Source organism: Apaloderma vittatum, unplaced genomic scaffold (assembly GCF_000703405.1).
Source record: "Apaloderma vittatum isolate BGI_N311 unplaced genomic scaffold, ASM70340v1 scaffold14344, whole genome shotgun sequence".
NCBI classification, from domain to species: domain Eukaryota; kingdom Metazoa; phylum Chordata; class Aves; order Trogoniformes; family Trogonidae; genus Apaloderma; species Apaloderma vittatum.
The window spans coordinates 1-25,543 of record NW_009714483.1 but is presented as its reverse complement, the minus strand read 5'-3'; the positions used below and the strand labels follow the sequence as shown (position 1 = coordinate 25,543).

Genomic DNA, 25,543 nt, shown 5'->3' with positions numbered 1-25,543 from the left:
TCAATCTGTTTATCCGAAACAGAGTTATATGGATGATGTGTTTCACTAGTAAATTGTTCCTGGAACAAAGGAAATCAACTGAATGACAGCTCTATTTCAGACGTTAGAGGAGCAACATTAGACTAGAAAGCTTGAAAAAAAAGCTGGTTTCATCTGAATGGTTTTTGGAGTTGGTTACTTAATTTGACACATTTTCAGTGATAGGTTAGTTATAACAGCCTTTGTATGATCTAAGAAACTAGCTGTCCAAATTGATCATTGTGTCTGAATGTTATACTGACCTTAGCCTTTATGTAAAACATAAACAAGGGCCTTCTTACGCCATGGTCACCAGACGTTTTTTACCAGGGTAAAAAACTCTCCACCTTGTTCTGTGAAAATACCTTAATTACTGTCTCAACCTTAGGTTTGTTTTCAGGTGTCCTTCCCATTATGGTGGTCATTCTTACACAGCACTTGAAATGTAAAAGTAAGTGAAAAATACATTGAAGAGTAATTTACAGACCTGAATTTTTAATTTCATGATTAAGGTGTTTTCCATCCTATTGCACCAAATCTACACAGTTTTGAATACTTCGAGAATATATGGAGAGGTGACCAGGAGCGCCCATCTGCGTGCTGTCGTAACACAATGCAGTGAAGTGCATTTAAACAGAGCATTATAACCTGTGGTAGCTTCTTAAAAGACGAAGTTGCTCTGTCTTTTAATTTCATTCCATTATTGCTTTTCAGTTAACATCTTCCTAATATTATACTTCCGGGAGATTTATCTCCTTATGAAATGTCGCTTGCAAAATGTCTAAGGCAGGAGAATCTACTACAGAGCCAGCCCACTGAAGCCCAAACCCAGACATCCATTTTTCAGTCAATATAGCATGGGATTAAAGACTTCTCAGGCTGGATATTCTGCTCGGGTGGAGCAGACATTTAGCCTTTGTAGTTCTCTTTTGCAACATTTGAAATTAATTTTTTTTGTAGTTTTTTTTTAAGCAATTTTTTTCTAAATATTTTTATTCCCTTTTCCTTCCTTTCTTTTTTTCTTCATGAAAACAAAATAATGCACATAATTTAAAACTATTTCAAGTTATGAGTTTAAAAAAATCTTTATAGATTTATTTAATATCCTACTCATGTTGACTTCTTTTAGCTGCACTCTCCAAAATTTTCTGTCTGTTACATTAGTGTGGACTTAGTCTTTCAAGACTCTTTCATACAGTACACAATGACTGCAGACGCACAAAATGAACTTCAAAAAGACCTTTCATTGCACTACAAAAACCCTAATCCAACCTGTCGTTATTGGTGATGCATCGTGTGGGTGTAATCAGGCAGTGTTTTTCAAGGATAACAATTTGCACATTCTCAGCTGTACTTTATAATTTGCAGATTCAGAAAAAAATCTGCTATAAAATAAAGCTTTGCATATTGGATTTTATTCTCAAAAGAAATGAGTCATCAGGGGCAGCAAGGTCTGATGGTAGGTGCATTGGGGTGCAGTCTGGTAGAAAGCTTTCTGCCTGGAGTCACGGAAAATCTCAGCACTGCCGAGATCATCATAAAGTGCCACTCTGAGTCAGTAATGCCCAAGTATTAGATTTCTACTGCCTAGCTAACTTAAAATCAGAATGCAAAACCTAATGGAAAATTCTAGATCAGATATTACTAAAGGGCCTTTTTTTCATATAAAGCCAAGAAGTTCCATGATACGACATTGCTGTGATATGAGCTCTTGTTTCTCTACTATGTATTAATTTGGTTATTCAGAGTTTTGTTACTGGAGTTGTGTAGAAAGTTCAAGACTTTCTCTTTTTGTGGTAATAGCAACTAAAACGCTCTCAAAATCTAGAGCTTATTCTTAGCTCTAAAAGACACAGTACATCCTTGAGCCTCTAAAAACATCTTTGTTTAGTTCACATGCTTGTATGCATTCTGCATGGTCTCAAAATAGATAACTGACTTCTGTTTCCTAAGGCTTAAGGTCTATAATTGTTCAAACACTTCAACACAAAACAAAGGAGATCTGCCCAGCTATATCTTACCATCTACAGATAAAAAAAATAGCCCCATGTCCTTGAATCCATTGGGAATGTCTGCTCTGAAGGTTGACTTGGAGTCTGTGTGAGGATTTTGTACTGTAACTGTGCATTTGATGTAGAAGTGTCATCCAAGTCAGTGGTGCAGTCAGGCACAGAGGATGCTCCAGGTTTAAAGACTGCAAATTTGTTTTGGTGGCGCAGTAATTTATCTAAAAAGCAGTGGGGCTCAGCATGACAAATACTTCTTACAGACACGTTTGTTTTCCTAGCCAAACTATTCTGAAAACTTTAAATGCATTGTACTTAAGGCATTTTGTATGACAAGTTTGGTGTGGGTTTAGGTGGAAAAGTTAGAGCAATGTGTGCCTTTCTGCCATTACTGTGTTCGAGCTGATTTTAGCTTCACTGCCAGTTTAACCGTTATGAGCAATTGAACTTATGTCCTGTAAGTTTTTAAATCTTAGGGCTGCCTCAGATATTTCCTGTAAATGAGATACACTAGTAAGAGCAAATTTATAGCACCTCTTCTACGAGGTATTCAAAGACCTTACAGTATTTCTTATCAGCCCCATTTTGTAGGCTCAGTTGCCAGCTCTCATGACGTTCGTTGCCTCTTACCAAGTCATCTGCTCACAGTTTTGCTTAGGCAAGTAGTGGAACAACACATTTTTTTTGATTACACAAAAAAACTTTAAAGTGTGGCCCAAGGCTTTAGGCACAGGTGGTTCTTTACACTTGTTGCTATTTAAACCCTTCAGTTCAGCAGCTGGAGATACTTTTTACAGACTGTAGGTATCTTGGGCTAGGTGAAATGTGTGAAGAAGGCACAGACGGCTCCTTGCTGGTTTTGTTAAGTTGTCAGAAGGAAAGCTTTAACCTGAGAATGTGGAGTCAAAGAACTCACTAGGGTATATGTTATGTTTGTATGTGTGATGAGTGGAAGAACATCTGTTGAGCAAATCTTCAGGTACCCATTAAACAACGGCTAAATAGCTTTTGTATTCCACGCTAGAGGTAGCTGTCTTTCTGGTCAAAACATGGCCAAAATCTACCTTTGTTTATATGCCAATGTTAAGTGGGATTTTCTAGATGTAGTGGAGAACTTCCATGCATTCGTATCTTATGCAATCAGGTAGCATTTGCTAAATGCAAATTAAATGGTATTGTCAGGATCATATGGTTTGACATGCTGGGGAGCCCCAACAGATCTGCTAATTGCCTGGTCAGAAATATCTCTTCTCATGAGTGATAGTAGAGGTCCAACAATATCTTACAGGATTGTTCTGAGGAGTTAAGCATTAATAAAATTTCTGACTCGATGCAATGTACTTCCATTAATGTGGAAGTGGAGAAAGACCATGTAAGGGTTAATATCTAGAACACTAGTAATATTTAGAAAATAACTTCAGGAAAGTGCTATTACATTAAATGTCACTGATGTAGCACTATGGATTGTAGCACTATGTTTCTCAACCTATTTTTTTCTTTGTTCTCAAGAGTTTTTGTTAGATTGGAGCAAATGACAAGTACCCATTAAAACTCATTTAGCCTTCACACTATGAATCCTTCTGCTGCTGTGGTGTGAAGTAACTTTTACCTCTCTTACAACATATGTTAATGCACAGCAAACCTTCTATAGTGTCTGTAATACAATGAATATTGCTGTTAAAAGCCACCTTCTGAGACCTGACGCAAAACGGCGTGACCAGTGCAAGCCAAAAGAATACATAGAGGAAACCATCATGCTGAAGACAACTATTTCAGACCAAAAAAAAGCTTTTTGTGATTAATCAAGGATCTTATTCTCTGGCTTACATCTCATTTTCATCACTATAATAAGCGAGAGTTCAATAGTGTTATTCCTGGTTTATAACAATGTGAGAGGAATATAGTACCAAATAGGTCATATTCTCTGCTGATTTTTGCCTCACATCATGACTGCCTGACATCTGTGCTGACTTTAAAATACTTCCTGTTTCATGTAGGAGCTTTTTATACCATTCGTGCTTGCTGTGTAGGGGAGAGGAAAATTAATCGGAGTCTAAATTAAAATTCCTTTGGGATGCATATAGATATGACTAAGAGGACTTCTAAAAATACGTTAACTAACATGCTTTAAAAGTATATTGTGAAAAAAGACCATTTTAACATGTTTTCAGGTAAAAGTGATCTGTAGAGTGAGTGTGCCTTTACAGGATCATGTCAGGAAAACTGCGTATGTTCTCATTTGTTGGCATTTGATTTTCCCCCTCTGCTCTGGTGAGAGCCCGCCTGCAGTACTGTGTCCAGATCTGGGGTCCTCAACACAGGAAAGACATCGACCTGTTGGAGGGGCTCCAGAGGAAGGACACAAAAATGATCAGAAGGCTGGAGCACCTCTCCTACAAAGACAGGCTGAGAGTGTTGGGGCTGTTTAGCCTGGAGGAGAGAAGGCTCCCGGCAGACCTTATAGCAGCCTTTCAATACTTAAAGGGGGCTTATAAGAAAGATAGGGACAAACATTTTAGCAGGATCTGCAGTGATAGGACATGGGTTAGTAGTTTTAAACTAAAAGAGAGCAGATTTAAACTAGGTGTAAGGAAGAAATTTTTATGATGGGAGTGGTGAAACCCTGGAACAAGTTGCCTGGAGAAGTGGTAGATGCCTCATCCCTGGAAACATTCAGGGGCTCCGAGCAACCTGATCCAGTTGAAGGTCTGCGCACTGCAGGGGAGTTGGACTAGATACCTTCAAAGGGCCCTTCCAACTTAAACCCCTGTATGATTCTACTGCAAAACTGATAATTATTAAGAATTTGGCCTTTATTTACCACAGAATCACACAGAATCACAGAATGTTAGGGCCTGGAAGGGACCTCAGAATATCATCTAGTCCAGCCCCCCTGCCAGAGCAGGATCACCTACAGTAGGTCACACAGGAATGCGTCCAGACGGGTTTTGAATGTCTCCAGAGAAGGAGACTCCACAACCTCCCTGGGCAGCCTGTGCCAGGGCTCTGCCACCCTCACAGTGAAAAAGTTTTTCCTAATATTTTTGTGGAAGCTCCTGTGTTCCAGCTTATACCCATTGCCCCTTGTCCTGTCATTGGACATCACTGAAAAGAGCCTGGCTCTGCATTCCTGACACCCCCCCTTGACATATTTATAAACATTAGTGAGGTCACCCCTCAGCCTCCTCTTCTTCAAACTGAAGAGACCCAGCTCCTTCAGCCTTTCCTCATACGGGAGATGTTCCACTCCCTTCGTCATCTCTGTGGCTGCACTGGACTCTCTCAAGCAGTTCCCTGTCCTTCTTGAACTGAGGGGCCCAGAACTGGACACAATATTCCAGATGTGACCTCACCAGGGCAGAGCAGAGGGGCAGGAGGACCTCTCTCGACCTACTAGCCACCCCCCTTCTAACACACCCCAGGATGCCATTGGCCTTCTTGGCCACGAGGGCACAGTGCTGGCTCATGGTCATCGTGGTGTCCACCAGGACTCCCAGGTCCCTTTCTTCTACACTGCTCTCCAGCATATCATGCCATGATATTTTAATGCTCACCTGAAAATAAGTATTTCTGACTTATGTCCTGAAGGATTAAACTTAGATTTTCCCTATTTTTCTGGCAAATAGAATCATTGTAACATAAGCCTCTAGAGCACTTAAGTCTTTAAAACAGCAGCCCAGCAAGGTTAAACTGTCTTGCCCTATATGAAGGTCCTGAAATCACCCCTACTTCCATATTAAAATACCATCTCTTTTTGACTTTACATTTGGCTAAGTAATAACATTTGCTGTTCAAAAAATATGTTGGGAAGTTTATCTATAGAACTAATGATAGAACAGACCATGCTTCTAAAATAGTCTCCTTTTAGCCTGCTTATCTCTTCCCTGACATTTCTTACTGAGCATCAGTGAGCAGGCAGCTTTGTACTGACATCTGAAAGCAAGTCTACAGCAGCAGTGTGCAAAAGGCTATGGAACAAGCAGTCACATGGTTTCTATATTTTCTCTCTTTGTTTACTGTGTTCATAATGCCAAACGGCAAATTAAAAGAATACCCTAATCCCAAAGAGTAAGGCATGGTATTTCTCCTTCCCACATGGATGGCTGTGATTATCTTTGGGGAGGGAAGGCATTTTAAGCTTCTTCTTTTGATATTCAATTCTAGTCTTCTCTCTGGGAGAGCAAATAATTTCTGAACTTTTTAGCATAAACACCATATAATTTATATAAATTGGATTATTTTAATGAAAATTTGACTAAATTTACAAAGATTAGCACATACGATCTGTAAAACATTGGGTTTTGAATGTAGGAGGGAAAGGAATGTGCCTTTTTAGAAAGGGGCTGGGAAGGCTGATGCTACCTTGCTATGTTTGCAGGAAACTACAAAAAAAAAGAACTGCAGAGAAGGCTTCTTCGACCAGCACTGGCATATTGCTTTTTTTCGTATTTTACTGCTGTGGTTATGGTCATGGAATTCGATTCTGAATGCTCACCTTCATCTTTTGCTAATGCCAATTTTAAAAATGTGTTTTATAATACATGTGATGTTACTGGAGCTGTAGGAAAACCTCTGACAGTTGCTGCTATTGAAGGGCAGGTCACACAGTTTTTTCATTCAGTGATCTCTGAGCACAGTGCTTAAGATCTGACATAACAAGTCAGCATGCTACAAATACAAAAGAAAAGACGTGTAAACCCCTATTTTTGACAGACGAGCAAAGTGTTTATTAGTTGTAATAAGAACTGCTGGGATATTTCAGCAATATGACTTTAATGACTTAGTTTCTGTTCAATAGGTAGAATATTTACAGAAATGCATGCATCTGGAAGTAATTTTAAAGAGAAGGTAAACTGGCATCAAAACACAATTTAATTTTTTACTTAAAGATGTTCCAGTAATATTTTCTGAGTAGCTTTCCAATTGTTATCAAATATATGTCTATAAATAATATTTCATATTCATTTAATATCTGAGAAAAATTGACACTGGGCAGTTGTGTGTTCCAAACACATATTTAACACATGTAAAACATTTTAAAATCCCTTCAAAAATATGTGCTGCAACTTTACCCTGTCAAAAACAGTGCAGTTGTATTTGGACCATGTTTTGTGCTCGTGAATTCAGAAAGTGCCAGGTGGAGAAAACAATACAAAGACTGAAAAATAAAGTTCTTGCACTGCTTGCACAAGCCTCGAAATCTGTTTTCAACGATATTGACATTATCAGTATTGACTTCAAAGGTCCTAGTTGGTGGTGCAAAGCACAGCAGCAATAAAATGGCAGAGTTCTGCTCAAAGTCGATTTAAGTACAGACTAATGAGTCACTGAAGCACCTATTTAATGGCAGATGGTGCTTATGCCTGGGAAGGAGAATGACCATTTGTTATTCTAGCAGAGGGCAGTTACTGAATTCAAACCGGTTGTTACGAATTAAAAGGCAAACTTAGTATCAATGACATTTGTTTCCTTTTGGTTGCAGGCTCTGTGATAAGATTGAGCAGGAGCATAATATTTGCATTAATAGGGCTTTGACTTTGTTTTCTCGAATAATTATGATGCCATCTCCAAAGTCTCTCTGTGACTTACGAGATGTAAAGACACAGAGAAGTACACAGTATAAATTGTTTTCAGTATGTGTTTTAACTGGGGGAATCCAGTCAACAGTGTTTTTACTTACAAATTTATGACGTTATGGTTTTGGTTTTCATCACTTTTTGTGCAAAGATTATATGGCATAGTAATTGTAGAACTAAATATAGGCTAGGTGTCTAATTCTTCATTTTAAAATGAAAATGCCGACTAAAACCTGGAAAATTATGGCTTTAAATAGTAAATAATATATTTGGAGACCTCAGAGCCTTCCAGGAAGTATTCTGTGGGTCTCTGATAAGTCTCTTCTGTGAACTAACCTCCCTATTATCTTACTTTTTTTGATGCACAACAATCAGGAACTCCTAAGACACGTAAGAAGCAGGAATACTTGGGTACTTTATGGATGCTTGTATATGAATTGCCTGTTAGGGATCCAAGCTCATACAGCAGAATAAAGCATGAACTTGACTCCTTAGAATTACCACAGGAACATTTTCAAGTCCAAATTCTCAGGAGTTTTCTTTTAAATTATTGTATGAAGTGTTTTCTTATTAAATGCTGATGTGTTTCTGTTGACATTTTTCTCAGAGGAAAAAACACTATCCAAACATTTGTTCTAAGCATTGAGATGATTCTTTTAAGTAAAAAAAGACCACACAGAACCATTCTAGTCCATTTTTCACACTGAATTCCTAGTCTCGATCTCCTTCAAAGATGCAATCAGTGTAGAAGTTTAACCTTATGTAAGGCAAAAAGGAGGCAGCTGAAGACAGATGTGTTTAAATCATTATATTTTTATCTGATACCAGTGACCTTTTCCTGTATTTTCTGGATGCTAGCAAGAAGGGCCTGGAAGAGCAAAGGGAATTAAAAGTACATGGCAAAATAAGTCAAAGTGATTTCTCTTTTTTATATGTATTCTGTAAAGTTTTCTTATGAGAAGCAGCAGACTGTGGTAGTGTACATGAGCCAGGTTAGTCTGTTTGGCTCATACCTGCTTGATGGTGCTGAAATTTCATTGACTTTGATGGGGCTGCTGAACAGGGAAAATGGTGAGAGAGTAACACCTGTGAAGTCTTCAGTGGTATTTTATGACAGTGTAATATATTGGGAATGAGCCACTACACTTTTCAGGTGCCTCTACATATTATTTCCTGCTAATGAGATAACAACAACATAAAAATCTAAGAGAGAAATTAACTTCTTGATGCAGACAAAATAAAATACAGATAATTAGGAAAAAAATAATAATTCTGGCAATACTGGGATGACCTATCCTTTTCAGCAATGGAACCAATACCAGTGCCCTTCAGTGACGTGACTCCTGAAAGTTAGTCCTGTTATTCTGAAGTTGATCAATATGCATTAGAGCAGACCTTAGTGCTCCTTCTCTTTCTAATAAGAATAATTGTTTATTTGTGCAGTGCCCCTAAGCAGATTCCTCTAAGTTTTCTACTTCAGTGAAATATGTAGCAAAAATATTTGCATAGGTCAACAATTTAAATGTGCTATTCTACATTTAAGCTTCCCTTTATATGCGACATAAATGGAAACTTGGCTATACTTCAAGGAAATGTTTAGACAGTTTCTAGCAGCAGATAGAATAAGCTCTAATTAATATGAAGGATTTAATCTTGAATAGTGCTGAACACTGACAACTACCACTGAATCCTCTGGAATTCACAATATCTTTGTGTCAGATTTCTAATCACAATTATCTGAACTCATCTCCCTAATCTGCAGCTGCTTTTAATACTAAGGAACAAGTTCTGACCCCATCTCTAATTCTGCGTATGGATTATGGTCCGAGCTACTCAGCTGACCCCAGTACAGGAACCGTGTACAGTCAAGTTTCTTGTTCTTTAATGAACTCAAGCTAGGGAGTTGTTACAGTTTGAAGATGGACACAATAAACCTTGAACAATATATACCCCTGCACTTTTGAAAAAATTTGCCTTAGGATAAGTTTATGGTTCATGCTTGTCTGAATAACCACCATCAACCTTGAATCAGGTCTAAATAAAATCTCGGGGTAATTAAAGAGACAGGCATATTACACAGGCGGCTGCTCAGGTGACAGGACTGCCACCCTTAGAAAGGTCATGTGTAAGAAATTAATCTTATCCTCATCCCTGCAGAAAACATCCGTGTGTAACATCACTGACCATCAGACAACATGATGAAGCAGAAGACACTTGAACTGATAGGTGTTGCGTTTCCATGATTTGGTTATTGATGTTTTCCACGGAATACATCTTAGGCAAAAAGCACAGAGGAAAACTCTGAATGATGTCACAAATATATCTTAGCCCATTTAATAATAGAATGTGATCAGGATTCCTTGATGTGCCTAACATTACTTCTTGGTTCTGGTATAGCAGTGAACCAATATAGAATATATTTCTCAAACTCATGGTCCCTATATATGCTTGATATTACGAGGACCCACAGGGAAGACAGGACATCCCACATAGACTTTAATTAAAAATTACCTCCTTTTATTTACTCAATTGTTGGAGTTAACAATTCTGTGCATAGTAACCAGTAATAAAAAAAATCCAGGCCATTACTGCCCCTCTTCATGCAGAAACCTGAGTTTAACCAAATCTTGAATGAGACTCTACGTTGTCCTCTTTGTATGACGCCAGTCCAATGAAAAATTGGTCTGTTCAAAACATTATAGATGATTCACTGTTCAGAAAGAAAAGTTTTATTATGTATATATGTATGTATATTTGCTCTATTGTGAATCACCGTGGAGATGAAAAAAGTGTATGAATAGTTATGGGCTGCTCCTAGAACTCTTCATAAAAATGAAAAGACGTCACAAGAGTCTTGTAAGTCTTCCTGTAGTATTCAGAAGAGCAAAGAAATGGAGAATCTGCTTCTTTGGCACTGATGTCATTACCTAGATGTCAGTATTACAAAAAATATCAGTGACATTTTTTGTAATAAATAGTCCTCTGTAGCAAAGTGTGGTATCTGAATGAGACAAAGTGGCAAAGCACAAACTGACTCCTACGAAATGGGGAGAGCGTGCGTGGTTCAACACTCTGTCAGTGTGCAGCTAAATCTGCGAGATATGTCTGAATCTTTGTAACTCTTCTTCATTAACCTCCTATGTTGTCGTCACCTTCTTTTCATACTTATCTGTTTCACCAGGTTGTTGCCTTTGTCAGCCTGCACTTTTATATCTAATTATGAAATAAATACAATAATAAGCTGATTCTGGATAAGTGTGTTATAAGTGTATGGTGTTTGGCTCTTCCAGAATCATAGTTGGTTTTCTGTTCATGGTCAGAACTCCTGGAGCAGGTTCAAAATGTGCTTTAGGAACAAAATTAAATAAAACTTTTTACGATCCAGAAAGAGTATTTATGGTACAAAGGACTTTTTGTCCACGTTTATTCTTAGAATCACATCACAACACTAATCCAAATTTCCTATTATGATATTTGTCTGTGAATCTGTGTCTATTCACCAAAAATTTCTGAATATTTGGATTTAGCTGGCTCTTACTGAGGCCTTAGTTTGTTCAGAGATGCTGGAACTAAAGCTTGTCCCTGCTGTTTACCCAGTCCTAGCCAGTGTCGTTGAAGTGGGTCAGTCGGAGCTGCAGTTTTATGATTTGCTGGTATGACTGGAAATGGAGGGAGAAGAGAACCTGCACAAATAGGATTTTCTGCAGATGTACCCAGGTCACCTTTGCATTCCTCCTTGCGTACCCACGTGCAGCAGATACCTCATTTGAGTCCTCTGGACTCCACGCTCTGAGAATCATTTTGAAGTGAAGAACAAGGCCCTCCGTATTTTATTCTGATCTCATAGCAGTGTATGCTCAGTTAAATAGAGTGACTCTTGATTTAGGCCAAGATTCACCCATTTTCTTAAGGAGACATCCAGTTTTAAGCACGTGAATAAGGCAACAACTTACAGGAGGAGGGTGGCCCATATAGTCAAAGACAAGCATGCATTTAAAAATGTAGCTTAACTGGCAACAAGGCTTGTGAGAGGTCTGGAAAACATGCCCTATGAAGAGCGGCTGAGGGAACTGGGTTTGTTTAGTCTGGAGAAGAGGAGGCTGAGAGGAGACCTTATTGCCCTCTACAACTACCTAAAAGGAGGCTGTAGTGAGGCTGGTGCTGGTCTCTTCTCTCTAATTACTAATGACAGGACAAGGGGAAATGGCCTCAAGTTGCATCAGGGTAAGTTTAGATTGGATATTCGGGGGAAGTTCTTTACTGAACGAGTGGTGAGGCACTGGAACAGGCTGCCTAGGGAGGTGGTGGAGTCACCAACCCTGGAGGTGTTTAAAAAAAAAGTAGATCTAGCACTTGAGGCTATGGTGTAGTGGTTAGGTGTGCTGGGATGAAGGTTGGACTAGATGATCTTCAGAGGTCCCTTCCAACCCCTAACATTCTGTGATTCTGTGGATGTTTCAACACTGTGAGCTAATATCACATCCAGTAAATTACATTAACTTAAATATTTCTGTGCCCAGTAGTAGAAAACTTCCTTGGTTTTTTTATTGGATATTGCATGTTTAGAATGGAGAGTAGTGAGGATCATAAATATGTACTTAAAAGTTTATTTCCTTATTTTAATGCTAATGATACAAATATTTAGAACTTAAATTGCCGTTTTAATCTTTGTCAGTGACCAGAGACAATATTCATTACTATTTTTCTTAACGGGGGCTTTTGTTATTTGACTTTATGCTGCATATGGAGTCCTACAATATACAGATTATGGAGCCCTAGCATATGTGCCGCAGGAACGCTATTAATAGAAGCAATCTGCTTCTATTTTCAGACACGGAAAATGAAATGATCGGTAGCCGGACAGTCAATGTTATTTTAGATATCCCAAAATGCAATGAAAGAAATAACGTATTTTAGCTAGAAAAGTTCTTACCCATTTCTAATCTTCTGATCTGCTTAGAAAAATAAAAAAATCTTCAAAATATATTAACAGTGCAAGATAAAATTAATATATTAAAACATTATTAAAATACATATAATTTCCCATATCAAATAATAAAATGACGAGGAATATACAATGCCTAAACCAGAAACAGAGAGGAGTCATTCTTATTCACCTAGTACCAGTGAAGACTTCTTCCAGCCTTGTTACTAGAGCTATGTGGAAATGCTTACCTTTTCTGAAAAGTGAATGGTGAAAGAGTGGTGTGGGGACAATAATTTTTAAAGCCAGCTATGCTTGCTGCTGGCTCAGTGTCAGAAAATTTACTTAATTGCATCCCTGGTATAAACTAAATTAAAACAATTGACTAAATTTAATTGACCATTCCCATGATATAAAGCACAAAAAAAATCCAACAGTGGATGAATGTTTTTGATCTCTCTTGTTTTCATGTAAGTACTATTTTAATCTATCAGGATTATCCTGATGTCTTTTAAATAAATAACACTGAGGAAAAATATTGGTTTACATGAAGAATAATACTGCAGTGGATGTCCTGGTACCACAGCCAGTCATTAGAGCAGTAGGCCTACAAATACATATGCACATGTTGCTTTGAATTTTATTCAAGTATCATGAAGCGCATGTCTAAACATCAGCATCTCAGGGCAGGAGCAATATTAAATTTGCCTTTATCAAAGCAGTCTATTTGTTTTAGTTCTGATTCATATTTTAATACACATCAGCTTGTACAGGAGGGCTCAGTGCAAGCTGTGATAGAAGAGCTTTGATAAATTCAGCTGTGGATCTCTAAAATGTCACTCTCGGCTGCGGATGGCACCTCTCAGGTGAGGAGTAGCCAGGTCTTACCTTAGCCCTCCCTTCCTTGACGGCCAGAGCAAGGTCAGCCGGATGGCCGCGGTGCAGGACACGCACCCACTGGCAAAGAGGTGGTGTGGAGAGCACACTGGGAAAGGTCAGCTCCCCAAATCCCCCTATGTATGTTTAATTTCTTAAAGTTGTTCTTTTGAACTCGGTAAGCTCTTCTGCAGCGTAAAGTGTGGCAGGAGCATATGCCCTTGCAGCCCTCTGACCTCCGCTCTATTTTTAATCAAATAAAATGAAAGACTTTTCTGCAGTTTTGTTGTTGTTAATTGCCTCCCAGACATAGAAACATAGTTTTGCATTTAGTCATTCAAATGTTGGACATGTTGGAAACAAAAATAATCAGAAAACCTTTACTGGGTTCATTTTGTTAATTTCTCTGTCTGAATGCATCCCTCTGTCAAAACATTCTTGTGCAAAGCACGTAACATGAGGTACAGGTTTTGAATTCTTTCTGCACATAATGCACTTAAAAATAGACTAATTTTTCTTGTGCTTTTTCAGCTTACTATATCTTTAACAACAGAGGAAATGCAGCTCTTGGCTACAGTCAGGTCTGAGGCAAAAATTAATGGCTTCATCAGGGTTAGCATTTGACCTGTCGTATTTGCCAGCAGGACTGGGCAGGAAACTATTTTCCTACCACGTGGTTCTTAGAGGTGTTCAATTTTTTTCTTATTCTGTCCTCAGGACAAACCCCGCTCTGTATTGGTTAGGGAAGTGGAAGGGGAGTGAAAAGGATCTCATCAAGCAATGATTCTGGAAGATAGAGCAACTGGATCCAGATCCATCCATATTCCAACAAGATGCACTTGTTCAACTAAAGTGAAATGGGTCTGAGTTACGAAACACAAGTGAAAAACCAGAGCACTCACCTTCAAGCAAAGTGCTCCAACCATCTAAGTATTCCTTTGATAAATGTGCAGAATGCAGAATTAGAATGATGTGTTAGAATTATATCTCTTTCTTTGGAAAACTAATTCTTAGCTCCATTCGGCTGTGTTGACAGCTCTGTGTCTATGTGATGTTAAGTTTATTATTTTAATGATTTCTCAGCAGATGAACTGCAAGTGTTTAGAACATTCTAAAACAGGGCTGAATTTATTGGTGATTAATGTAATCCATCTTTCTTGTTCTAGTAGTGGATATCTGATCTACCTTACTTTTATGGCTCCTAAAATTAAGTAAAATAAATCATCAGTGGAAGAATTGTTTGGTTGTGGTAAGTTTGAAGAGCTATTCTGTGCTCATTCATGTTTTTGACACAGTGTCCAACAGAAATTGCCCTGCAATTATTTTGTTTTCAAAACAGTTCCAATCCTAACAAACACACGATACATTTTCACAAGATGGCATAGGCACTCTCACAGTGCCAAATTATATTTTTGTTTTCCCTGTAGTATAGCAAGAACACAATTCCAGTCCAACAGTCTTTTAAATATTCATTCAATTGTACACGAGCAGGGTACCGTGCTGACAGTTGAGCAGGGTACCCTGCTGACAGTTAAGCATGTGTTGGTGTTTCTGAAAAGAAAGCCTAAATCTGCTGACTTTCCAGAAAAAAACCAAGTTTTGTCCCGTGATCTTGATAATGTTGTTTGCATAAATAGTGCTCAGTTGAATAAGGAATTCCAAAGCTGGGTGTATGTTTAGCAATGAAGGTTCTGTGCCTTCTCTGCTCTACAGACAGGGATGGAAGTAAGGAATATTAGGAATTTAAGCTGGTTGGTTGTTTTCTGGTCATCCTCGTAGAAATTATACAGGATAAATGAAACACAATGTTAAAATTTAGTTTTCTTCATCCATTATTCACTAGGTGACCTTAATAAGCCATTTTCAATATCATGTAAAAAGTTTTAGAGACTTGAATGGGTTTGGCAGCTTTTCTCACACAGATACAGTTAAATTCAAGAAAGAGTACTGAAAACTGCCTAAACTGTGTCGCTTTGGTCATCAACCTCGGCAAGGATTTATTCCCTGAAATGGATGGGATTTTGCTGGATTATGTTAGTACCAGGTGGAGTTTTAATTAAGCTTCTATCCTGCTGTTGTCAAAGAAAGCTTTACAATCAGTGGATTAAAAATAGCCCTTCATTTGGTGGGGGGAGAACAGGAAGGGTACAAGCGATGCTTTGAGATGCAGGAAGTTTCCCACCAAGCATGACATGGAAGAACAAACCCCTGCTTGAGCAGCACAGAGGCTTTTCACTCGATATTCCTCAGACACAGCTCCTTACTCAAGTCAACAGTCCCCGTGCTGTGGCTTCTTCTTGAAGCAGCTCAGAGACAAGGTGTTGGTACAGGTGATACTTTTATTCCTCCTCTGATTGCCCTCCCTTTCTCTGCTTCAGTCAGAGAACCCGTGCACTTGGTGGTAGAGTATGGGAAGGGAACAGCTGGCAGCAGGGGATGATCCAAAAGTGCAGCTGCCCCTGGGCTTCCAGGTCTTCTCTGGCCTGTTTATTTGCTCCATCCCCCACCTGCTGTTTCAGCAGTGAAGCCGGACGTGGTTTGCTTCATAAACACTCCAGCTGTTCCCTTGAATAGAAATATCAAGCTGCATACAGATTTTATTTCAATGCTTTCCTTTTTGCTCAGGGACTTATGTGACTTCTGTGGGTGCTCACATAGACAACCCAAAGTAAAAAGTCCTAAAAAACTCGGTATAACAGAAATGTGATTTTATAAACCTAATTTTACCTTTGATACTTGCCACTGTGCGTACTCCATCTAGCATAAAACCTGAGAGCTTTGAGTGCCTGAATGCTTCAAAAACTCTTAAAAAGCCTACAAAACACTGACATTTATTAATGAGGAGAATATTAAAAGTTTTTGTTCAGCCAAGAAAGACCTGAAGTTACCACCCAGAATACTAATTTGCTTTTACAGTATTCACAACATCCAAACTGCTGTCAAAATTTGTTTGTTGTTTGTTCTTTGGGGCTTGACATCTGCTTTACATCATACTTCTCAAGCGAATAGTGTATTAGCGGATATTTAAGCATAGGCAGTGAAAAAGAAATGTGAAAAAAGAAAAGCAGGCAAAACACTTGTTACTACAGGATTCCCTTTGAAGGCTCTGACTTCCTTCTTCATGCTGGTGGGAGGGACAGGTGAGAGTGGTGTGAGCTTAAAGGGGTCACGGTTAAGCCAACAGAAAAGAAAAAGTCAACCAACTCCCAGTTTCTCTGGTTAAAATGAAAATGTTCCTTAATCCAGGTTATGCTTGAAGGGTAGAACATTACTTTGGGAGTGAAATAATAAAGACATGTTAGTTAATTATTTGCCTTGTAATTAAAAATGAACCAATTATTAACCAAGTTAGGATGTGTAGATTTAACTAAGAATGTAATTTACAACTCATTTTCTGAAGGCTGAGTATAAAGTTGTTCATTAAAAAGCTCCTAACACTTTTTTGGGTTTGAATATATTTTTAGAATATACTCTTGAACCTTTAGATCTTAAGTGCCAGACTTCTAAGAAGAATTTCCACACGGGACTGGGTAGGAAGGATAGAGATCCAAGAACTCTATAAGTAGTCAGAGGGCAGAAGAGCATGCATAACAATACTCCATAGCTGAAAATATCTTCATTTTAAAAATTACTGTAGGCTAAAAATGAGAGGTGGCTGTCAGATTGTGCGAGATTTTTCTTTTTTCTCCATGCACAGACTACCTAAAATCTTTCATTCTATTGCATTCATTGCGAATGCAATAGTACTCCTGACATTCAAGTAGAGAGTAATTTAATTTCAGATTCTATAATCATAGAATGGTTTGGGTTGGAAGGGATCTAAAAGATCATCTAGTTCCAACACCCTTGCCGTGGGCAGGGACACCTCCCACCAGACCAAGCTGATCAAAGCCCTGGCAAACCTGACCTTGAACACTTCCAGGGATGAGGACATCCACATCTTCTCTGGGCAACCTGTTCCAGTGCCTCACCATGCCTAAGAAAATATTTTCTTCCTAATATGTAATCTAAATCTATTGTTTTTCAGTTTAGAACTGTTACCTACCACTACACTCCTTGACAAGGAGTCCCTGCCCATCTTTCCTGTATCCACCTTCAGGCACTGGAAGGCCACTGTGAGGTCTCCCTGGAGCCTTTTCTTCTCCAAGCTGAACAGCCCCAACTCTCTCAACCTGTCTTAATCAGGGACTTACATGCTGCAAAATCTGACATTTTTATCTCCACTGTATTATGTAAAGCAATGAGCTGGGGGGCCAGGTTCATGTTACAACTGTTGACAGCTAATGTTTTTCAGTAAGTCGCGCAGCAGCAGAGGAGTGTCACTTTCCCATTCCCACTGTACTGCTGAGCCACTGCTGCAAGGGTGACAATGTGTAACAATGGAGGTTGGAAAGATAAAATTGAAGTTGACATGAAAAGCGTGTGACAAAGAAGCGCTAGAACCGAGATATCCATGGCTGAAAAATCCATGAGAAAGTTGTTTGGCACCTGGCTGGTGAGAGTTACATTATTCTTCTCATTGAAGAACGTTGGTGAACACTCCTCAGTAAATTCCAATGGCGGGCTTGTAATGAAATGGAGCTAATGCAAGCTGGCACAGTTTTAGAATTCACCGTATGTTCTCGTTCAGTTACGATGTATTTGTGTTGCTCTATGCTTTTTGCGTCCTTGATCTGCAACAGTAATAAATAGGGCGTGATATCTTGCAATTACCATTGCAATGTCAAATGCACTAAAATGTCATGGCCCGAATACCTGTAATCAGATACCTGAATAGCTGCAATTAGAAATGTGAAGATTGTTCTTGTTGAGAAGTCCAAAATCAAATATTGCTGCTGCCTTCCTAGTGAGCTCAACAAGCTTAGTAGCCAGACAAGAAACATGCTACATTTTCAACATTAGTCATGTCCCATGCTATTTCAGCTTTTCTAGATCTTCACCTGAAAACAGACAGGAACCCAAGCCTGAGCACAGAAGTTATGTGCTTATTTTGACCTAGCCAGCTTAATTAGCATGGCTGTATTTCCTATTACCCGAAGCTCCTGAAAGCTTTGTTAAGTATAATGCATTACAATAATCCAATTTAGATGTGACAGAAATTATCCTTCTTCTGGCAAGTCATCTGCTGAACTGAAAACTGGCATTCCCAAAGTAAGGGTCACCACCTTCAGTGGGACTGCAAGCTTAACAGGAATGTAATTATTTATGCTGGTGTAGTGAGGCTGATGGAAGTGGGACTTACTGCCAGAAAAAAGCTGAGGAGATTTTTATGTGTCTGACTAGACTATTCTAAGCAGGAGAGCTTGCACTCCAAATCCTGTCCTTTCCTCAGCTACTGTCTTCTGACCTTAGAGAAGCTTTTTTAGGAAAGTGAGAAAATTAACATTTTCAAATGTATTCTGTTTATCTCAGTCTCTGAATCTGCTAAATTTTAGTTCAGATTAATATTTCTTCACCTCCTATGATAAATATGGGGAAAAAAGATGTAGGCTCCTAATTGGTTTCCAATGATTCATTCAGATGACACATTTATAAATAGGGAAAAAAGGTGGGGAGAGAACAAGAGGAGAGTCTTTAAAACATACATTGCCCATTTTACCCGATAGAGAGTATTTCTCTTTTACATAATTAGTACTACTTTGTTGGTGAAGAACTTGATGTTGAAATAAATTTCCTAGCATGCTTCCTAACTTCTAATGCTAGAATCCTTCGTACATTTTTAAGTTTAACAATATTGTCCTCCCTTGGATTCTGAATAGCGAGTTAGAGAAATCTTATTTGCAGATAAGCAACAGGCATTTATTCTCTCTTTTTGTCTTTTACTTCTCTGTTCAACATCCATATCATAGAACAGGAGGACACTTGACAGACTTTACTATTTCAATTTTTAGAAATTAATAACTTAAATAGTATTGGAGTTCAGATGTTCCTTTATGGAATGAGCAAGTCAAATTGTCTATTGCAACGCTAGAGATCATGTGGTAAATTATAAACTAAGTGATGGTCCTGGAATGCACAGACATCACCTTCAGCTGTGACTGCAGATTCAGTGAGGTCCCTGTGATGTACGTGCAATTGAATGTGTGCGTTGTCTCCAAATAGAATTAAGAGTACTAAAGCAAATTTCAGCATAATGTGAGTATTACCATGCTTTTTTTTTTACCACATCTTAGCAATCTTTTATCATACACTGGATTCTTAATCACTGTCAAGTCACTATGCTTTCCTTTTCACCAAGGAACAGTGTTGTTATGCAATGTTACTATGTAGATCATGCCCTGTTTCTTCTAGTCCTATTTTGAGAAAATACATCTGAGTAAAGCTATATTTTTGGTGATGCTAAGTCTTCCCCCAGCAGTTAACATTTCGTCTATATTTATGTGATGTGCCTTTACGCTTTGTGGTTTTGGCAGATGAAGGAATGATTTTCTTCACATTTTTCATGCACTGAAGGGTTTACAGGAGCTAGTTTAGCAATAGCGAGCAGGAGGAGGCTTTGATTTGTTTACCTAACATATGTGTCACATATAAAAGGCAACGTCCTTCCACTGTAGTTGTTAATAACTAGCTGTTCCAAATGGATTTGTGCCAACACAAAATCCACCACCACAATTAGCAGTAACAGGAACTTCAGCTGGCAGCAACAGTGAAGGCAGTAAAGATTAAATGGCTGTGTGAGCTGTCCCTCTGAACTAAAACTGATGCACATTGGCAAAAACCAAAACTCACACCACTGTTAGCCCTTACACTCTGCTCTTCTCTGGTAATGATTAGAGGGAATGCTGCTGTCTGGGATTCACTGTTTTTCACGACATAGATTCACCCCATTAATGACAAGAATCTAAGTATCCACACCAATAAAAAACTTCAAATTACAGAAATCTGTCGATGACTTTCAAATGCTTGAGGACGCAAATAGCCTCTTGAAGAAAGTTGATTTTAGAGGCATTTGTCAGTTAGGTACCTGTTACTGACTTCTAGCTGGTGCTGTACATGTACTCCCAAAAAGTCTGCTTGGAAATTCCACTAAATGACATCCGAGAAATTATTTTTTTTTCCGGGCAGAAAATCTTTCAGGGGCAACAAAATATCTGCAAAGTAGTATTCATGGCAATACTTCCGTAGCATAGAATAGGATCTCAGACTCAAGCAGGTTATTGTCGGAACTGCAATAACAACAAACCTACCCCCCTTTCATGAACCATGGCTGAATAATGCAAATCCCTGTACAATCAAATGAATGAAAAAAATTAGTATAATGAGAATCTAAATAAATATTTTTTTGTACATTATTAACTGATAGCATACATTGTAGATTAGCCCAAGTTTCTTCAGAGCAATTCATAGTTTATTGTCTCACAGTGTCCTCTATGACATACTTTCAAAATACAAGTTATTTTCCACAGTTTAAGTGAACCTCTATCAATGTGCTAGAGTTCCTCAGAAATATTTTAGGCTTAGGAGTTGCCTGAACCTAACCTTTGAATGCAGTAAACCACTTGATTTGTAGGTCAGAGCGTGCAAAAAGTACAGCTGTTCACTGTGACCTTGAAGAGGCTTTGCAGCTGCAGTTATGTTGCAGCTTTAAGAGTGACACAGCTGTGAAACATTTTGCACTTTGTGAAATGCTGTAGCTTAAAATTTGGGGTTTCGTCCTGTTCCTTATATTTACTAGGGCAGAATTAAATCTCCCAAGTCACTCAGACATGCCACTTCTCTCCCTGTCATTCTGAAACCCCAGGGCAACGAAAAGACAAGCTTTGCAAACATACAGGGAACACCACGGAGTTTCGTCATTAACTTTAGCATGTGTGTGAATAGGTATGTGCCAAGTTAATGCACATGAATTTGGACTCTCTTGCTGTAGAGTTTTCAGGACTAGAGGAATAGGTTTGCTGTTGACAGTTAAAAGCTTCCCTGTAAATAGATGCTGGGTGCCACACTCCGACAGTGCTTAGGCGTGCCAGTGGTAACAGTTTGCCAGGAAGCAAGGCTAGTGAAAAAGGGCCAAATCCAATTAAAACGTATCATCAGGTAAATGTGAGTTTTGGCAGCAGGACATACCTACTCCCTTTAGACTTCACGCAGGACACAAAGTAAACAAACACCTCTCCTCCTAAGCAACCTGACCTGGTGCCAGCAACATATGTAAACTGTGCATCTAGCCAGTCAGGTCCACCAGCAGCACGTCAGGCGACACTAGTTCTACAAGAGCAGCTCCTCTGCAAATGGGACGCGATATCCCGCAGTGCTAACTGTTCTCTGCTGAGTGCCCAAGCCCTGGGCTATCCCCATGGAGAATTGTATGTTCCAGCTCAGAGAAGCTCAGTGTAAGGTGTAAATGCTGCTGCCATTTGCCCAGTGTATGGGAAAGGTCAGCCCCTACAAAATCATGAACAAACGGTACTCCCAGGCACCTCAAACAATCTCTCTGAAGAAATGGGCTCAGGTAGGAGAGTTGGAAGAAGCAGAAGAACATATGTTTTAATGGTTTTGAGAAGCTTAAAGAGAATGTATCCTGTGAAGAGAAGCTTATAAAGCAAATGCACTAAGGCCAAGTTTTCCAATGAGACATTACTGCTTTTTAACTTCATGAATAGAAAATGGGGGAAAATCATGGAAACACGTTAATTACAACACAAAAAAATGAACATGAAAACTCTAACAGTACTGATGGCCACCACACAAAACTGAAGCCTAAAATTCTTTCAAACAGCTTTGCCAGCCTGCTTTGAATTTCTTGAGACCACTGGAAGGTAGCTACAGGCTTGTGAGTAGATTAGGAAAAAAAAATAAAAATCAAACAACTGAAACCCACACATTTTCTTACTGGCTCTAACACTAGACCTTAAAACCAGGAGAGGACTTAACAGGAACAGTGCAGACTTCAGTTTATCAGTATAGACACAAGACATCTCTCTAACTAAAGGCACTTCACAGAGGCTTGTCCCTGCCAGAGCGGGTGAGAACTGACTTGAAGATGAACAAGAATATGAAGGGTCAAGGCACCCCTTCCCTATATGAGCTGTTGAAGCAGAATGCTCATAAAAACAGGGTTTACTCCTGATTCATCTCGTTCCAGAACTTTATCATGTGTAAATCTGCAGAGTCTGTCTATGATGTTTTGTATAGTGAAAAAAGGTCGGTATAAAAATGCTGCTCTCTCACTCTTTACCCATACTATGAGAAAAGACCAGTTTATTGTAACAGGAAATAATACTTTATTATAAAATCTGCATGTAAACAAGTAACAAATTAATTGAATAACAGTTAATGGAAGTGCAAATTAACTTCATAAAATGGTATCTCTTCTATATTTAACAATATGTATAGAATGTTTTCTCCCATTCTAATGTGGTTCTACTCCCCCCCTCCACATTTAAGTTTAAAAAGATTTATCATTGCTAGCTTTATACGTAAAAGAGTGTACGAGCCTGCGTACAAGTTTAAGTTTTGCTCTGCAAACAAGACAAGTCTATGGTGCTACTGATCATCATCCTTCATCTTTGCTTCTCTGGTATCCACAGGACAAGAGGATATATAACATATGTACACAGTGAAAATGTGGGCATGTCAAGCCACTTATTTCAAGTTAGTTCATTTACTTGCACACTTTGAAACTTCAGCCATTTATCAATGAAGCAGACATCATAGTGTAACTTCCAGACTTGCTTGCGCACCTTAAGGCATTAACGAGAGTCACAATTGGTGAGCCATTCTTGTTATCACCATGAGATCATCTTTAGGTGTCTCGTAACAGTCAAATGCTTGTTCATCACCCACGTGCAACATCTGGCCTTGCTGAAAACCTCTAAAGCACAGATAAATCGTGGCAAGACTTTGATTTTGCTTTGAAAGCCATCTTCTTATTGTTCTTTGCCACAATTCTCCCAAGGAATCGCTTTGCCTTTTTGCCTATGCTTTCTCTTCTTTTTGTGTTGGCCATTCTCCTAGCGTTGTCTTCTTTGCTGTCTTTGCGAAGTCTAATTTGCCGAACGATGCCTTCAAACAGGTCCTTGACATTGTGATGAAGAGCAGCTGAGGTCTCAATGAACTTGCAGTCAAACACAACAGCACAGGCCCGTCCCTCTGGATGGAAAGAGAAAAACAGTGATGAGTGGAGACGGACATTTTCTCTTCATATATTCTGGCAGAAAAACAACACAAATATTGACATCAAGTAAGGAAACTGCCTTCAATGCCACAAGAGTTGATAATAGGAGAGGCACTTGGGCACATGCTTGCTGTTTGAGAGAAAACTGTGAAGTACAGAAATGTCTTTTATTTCTTCTGGAAGATGTTAGCCAATTATGCATCTCTGCCTTGCTGTAACAAGTTGAAAACAAGAGTTTTCAACACTATTACAGATTAAGCTGATACAGTCCACAAGGTCAAGTCACTGAACAGATCACTGGGGGTCATGAAGTCATACACTGCTGGAAATGGCTAGGGCTGCAGTCAAAATGCAAGATGCTCAGTGTTCTAGATGTAAGCATTTAACTCTGGAACACTGCTACACTGCAAGTTTCCAGGTCATCCTGCCACTCATAATGGCAAAGCCATGAACCTGAGCAAAGTCATGAACTGCCATTAGCCTGAAAAGAGTAATGAGCTCCTGATAAACTCCAGTCAATTCCCTGTGCAGGCGTTTACCAGACAGCAAGAGATGGTTCATCATCATCAAGGTACCAATATTCCAGAGTATTCTTACCAGTGAAAAAAACAACCAACTAAACCAAAATCAAAACCACCACATTTAAATAAGTGAAATTACAACTGTGGTGATGGCAGTGGTTATTGCACTCTAGTTACCGAAATGTTCTCTGAGAGAACAGCAGAGAAGAGCTGAGAGAGTTCTCGCTGATCACCACCAAAGAACATACACAAGAAGTCTCTAAGTTGTGTGAGCCTGGTCCCAACAGCTCAACTCAAATGTGATGAAATCACTTCCAGAAGAAAGAGAACTGTACAGGCTGCACGGGATCACCCTTTTCCAAGGCTCCCTGGGTTCTGTGACATGGTACTCCTGTCACTTAAAAAGCATAACTCAAGCTCTCCCATGGTGAGAGTAGCAAGTGCTGCTGCACACATAACATACAATTAAATCCTTTCAGTTAATACTGACCAGAAATGAATCCTACACAAAATTGTATGCTAAAGCTGCAGCGCTGACACGTTTTTTATCTCGTGCTGCAGTTCAGAGTATTGCTCTGTGCAGCCATAAATCTTTCTCCACCACCATCTCCACTGCCTTCTGTGGTACCAAAGTCCCTCAGAATGAGCCAGCTGGCTGAATTTCTCCAGTGTGCCTCAAATCATGCACTTTTTTTCTACCTCACAACACAACCATTTCTGTTGACCATGATCCTCTATAGCCTTTGCTACTAATTCAGCCACAACTGTGTAAATGAACAGTGTCTCTTACCATCAACTGAGACTTCCCGGGACCTGACCAAGTCACTTTTATTGCCCACAAGAATAATAGGAATATCTTCCGTTTGCCTTGCTCTTCTTAGCTGGATTCTTAGTTCAGAGGCCTTTTCAAAACTAACTTTGTCTGTCACTGAATATACGATAATATAGGCATCTCCCATTTTCATACAGTGGTTCTGAAGCCATTGGCTATCATCCTAAAAAAAAAAAAAGGCAAGAAATAAATTTACTGCACTGAAAAAAAATCTGTTCAGTTTTGATTAAAGATTTAATTATTGTAAGCACCTTAAAAGATGTTTTTCTTAGTTTTATTATAAAGAATTGGTAAAAGTAGGCTAACCTCCCAATTTGTTTTAAAGATTTTGATATTTAAAGTGTATTACAAATCAAAATTCTCTTGATCCCAGAAATAATATCAGGTCTGCACTGATCAAATTGTGAATCTCTAATTTTACAGTAATTCCCTGGGCTGCTCATGTAATCTGCTGCTTATTCATAACGTGAAGGGATTCACACTCCAGCCCTGCTCGTGGGGGTTTTATTGCCTGACTAGCTACAAGAAACGAATAGCAGGAGAGAACAAAGGCAGTATGAATTCTAATTTTCTTGTGTCACTTTTTTAATGTTACCGATCTGACTGAAGAAAGAGGCAGACAATAGTTGTTCCATTTCTACTTCTTTTTTTTCCAAGAATGAACCACTGACCAAGC

General features: G+C 39.0%; 1 protein-coding gene across 1 annotated transcript; it reads right to left on the bottom strand.

Annotated features, from left to right (window-relative positions):
* Window positions 1–22,604: 22,604 nt before the first annotated feature.
* Window positions 22,605–25,030, bottom strand: RRAD (Ras-related associated with diabetes; the record flags this gene model as incomplete). The annotated part of the gene is made up of 2 exons (XM_009868792.1): window positions 22,605–23,489; window positions 24,826–25,030. Coding segments are annotated over 2 exons (483 nt in total), but the record flags the coding sequence as incomplete, so codon positions are not given.
* Between the last annotated feature and the right edge of the window lie 513 nt (window positions 25,031–25,543).